At 43.8% G+C, this 980-nt stretch overlaps 1 protein-coding gene across 1 annotated transcript; it reads left to right on the top strand.

Annotated features, from left to right (window-relative positions):
* Positions 1-268: 268 nt before the first annotated feature.
* Positions 269-595, top strand: LOC307186010 (PHD finger-like domain-containing protein 5A; the record flags this gene model as incomplete). Its single annotated transcript, XM_079920652.1, has 1 exon — positions 269-595. The coding sequence occupies exon 1, from the start codon at positions 281-283 to the stop codon at positions 593-595; it is 315 nt and encodes a 104-aa protein (XP_079776778.1). The 5' UTR covers positions 269-280.
* Positions 596-980: the final 385 nt, after the last annotated feature.

A 980-nucleotide genomic window follows, 5' to 3' on the forward strand; every position in this document is an offset into this window, starting at 1 on the left:
TACTAGAGGCTTTATTAACATGTGAAGAACTGTGAGTGAATGTGCTACTCACAAAACTGAAAAATTAGTAACCATGGATTTAGACTAGGCATCACAAGACACCAAGTTCAGCTGCTCTTATGAAGTTCTATCAGTGTTCATATCCTTTGCACTATTCCCTTGATAACAAAGATGAGACTCTTTCTTCAACAGAGACTGTCAGCTGTGACAAAATCAGGGAAGATTTCTCACTTGGTGAGTGTCTTTTAGAAAATAATCATGGGGTGGCATAGAGGGAGCTATGGCTAAATATCACCCGGACTTGATCTTTTGCCGCAAGCAGGCTGGTGTTGCCATTGGAAGACTGTGTGAAAGATGGGATGTCAAGTGTGTGATCTGTGACTCCTACATGTGTCCCTGCACCCTGGTGCACATGTGTGATGAATGTAACTATGGCTCTTACCAGGGACGCTGTGTGATCCGTGGAGGCCCCAGAGTTTCAGATGCCTATTTTTGTAAGGAGTGCACCATCCAGGAGAAAGACAGAGATGGTTGCCCAAAGATTGTCAGTTTTGGGAGCTCTAAGACAGATCTCTTCTATGAACGCAAAAAATAGGACTTAAAGAAGAGGTGATTGGTGGGCTGCCTCTTTCTCCCCCAATCAAGCTGCTGCAGCTGCCAAAAGAAATGCCTACAGAAAGGAAGTGGAGCACAGAGCATCACCTGAATTGCCTATTAGTACACTGGCACCTTTCCACCCTTTCCTCTCTTCTCACCCAGACATGGTAGGAATGGAAAAAAAAGATTCTTCGCAGAGCACTCTGGCAGACTGTATCACAGAAAAATTGATAGGTTGGTTCATGGCATTCCTTAAATTCAAGAAGCAAGACTGTGTTAACCACATCGAGAAGTTCTGTACACCAAAAGCTTCTAAAACAGGAATGATATATCATTTCAGTCTTCTGTTTGAGGAGCTGACTGTGAAGCTAGCTGCAGTGAGA

The sequence above is a fragment of the Stenella coeruleoalba genome (assembly GCF_951394435.1).
Source record: "Stenella coeruleoalba genome assembly, chromosome: 4".
Lineage (NCBI taxonomy): Eukaryota > Metazoa > Chordata > Mammalia > Artiodactyla > Delphinidae > Stenella > Stenella coeruleoalba.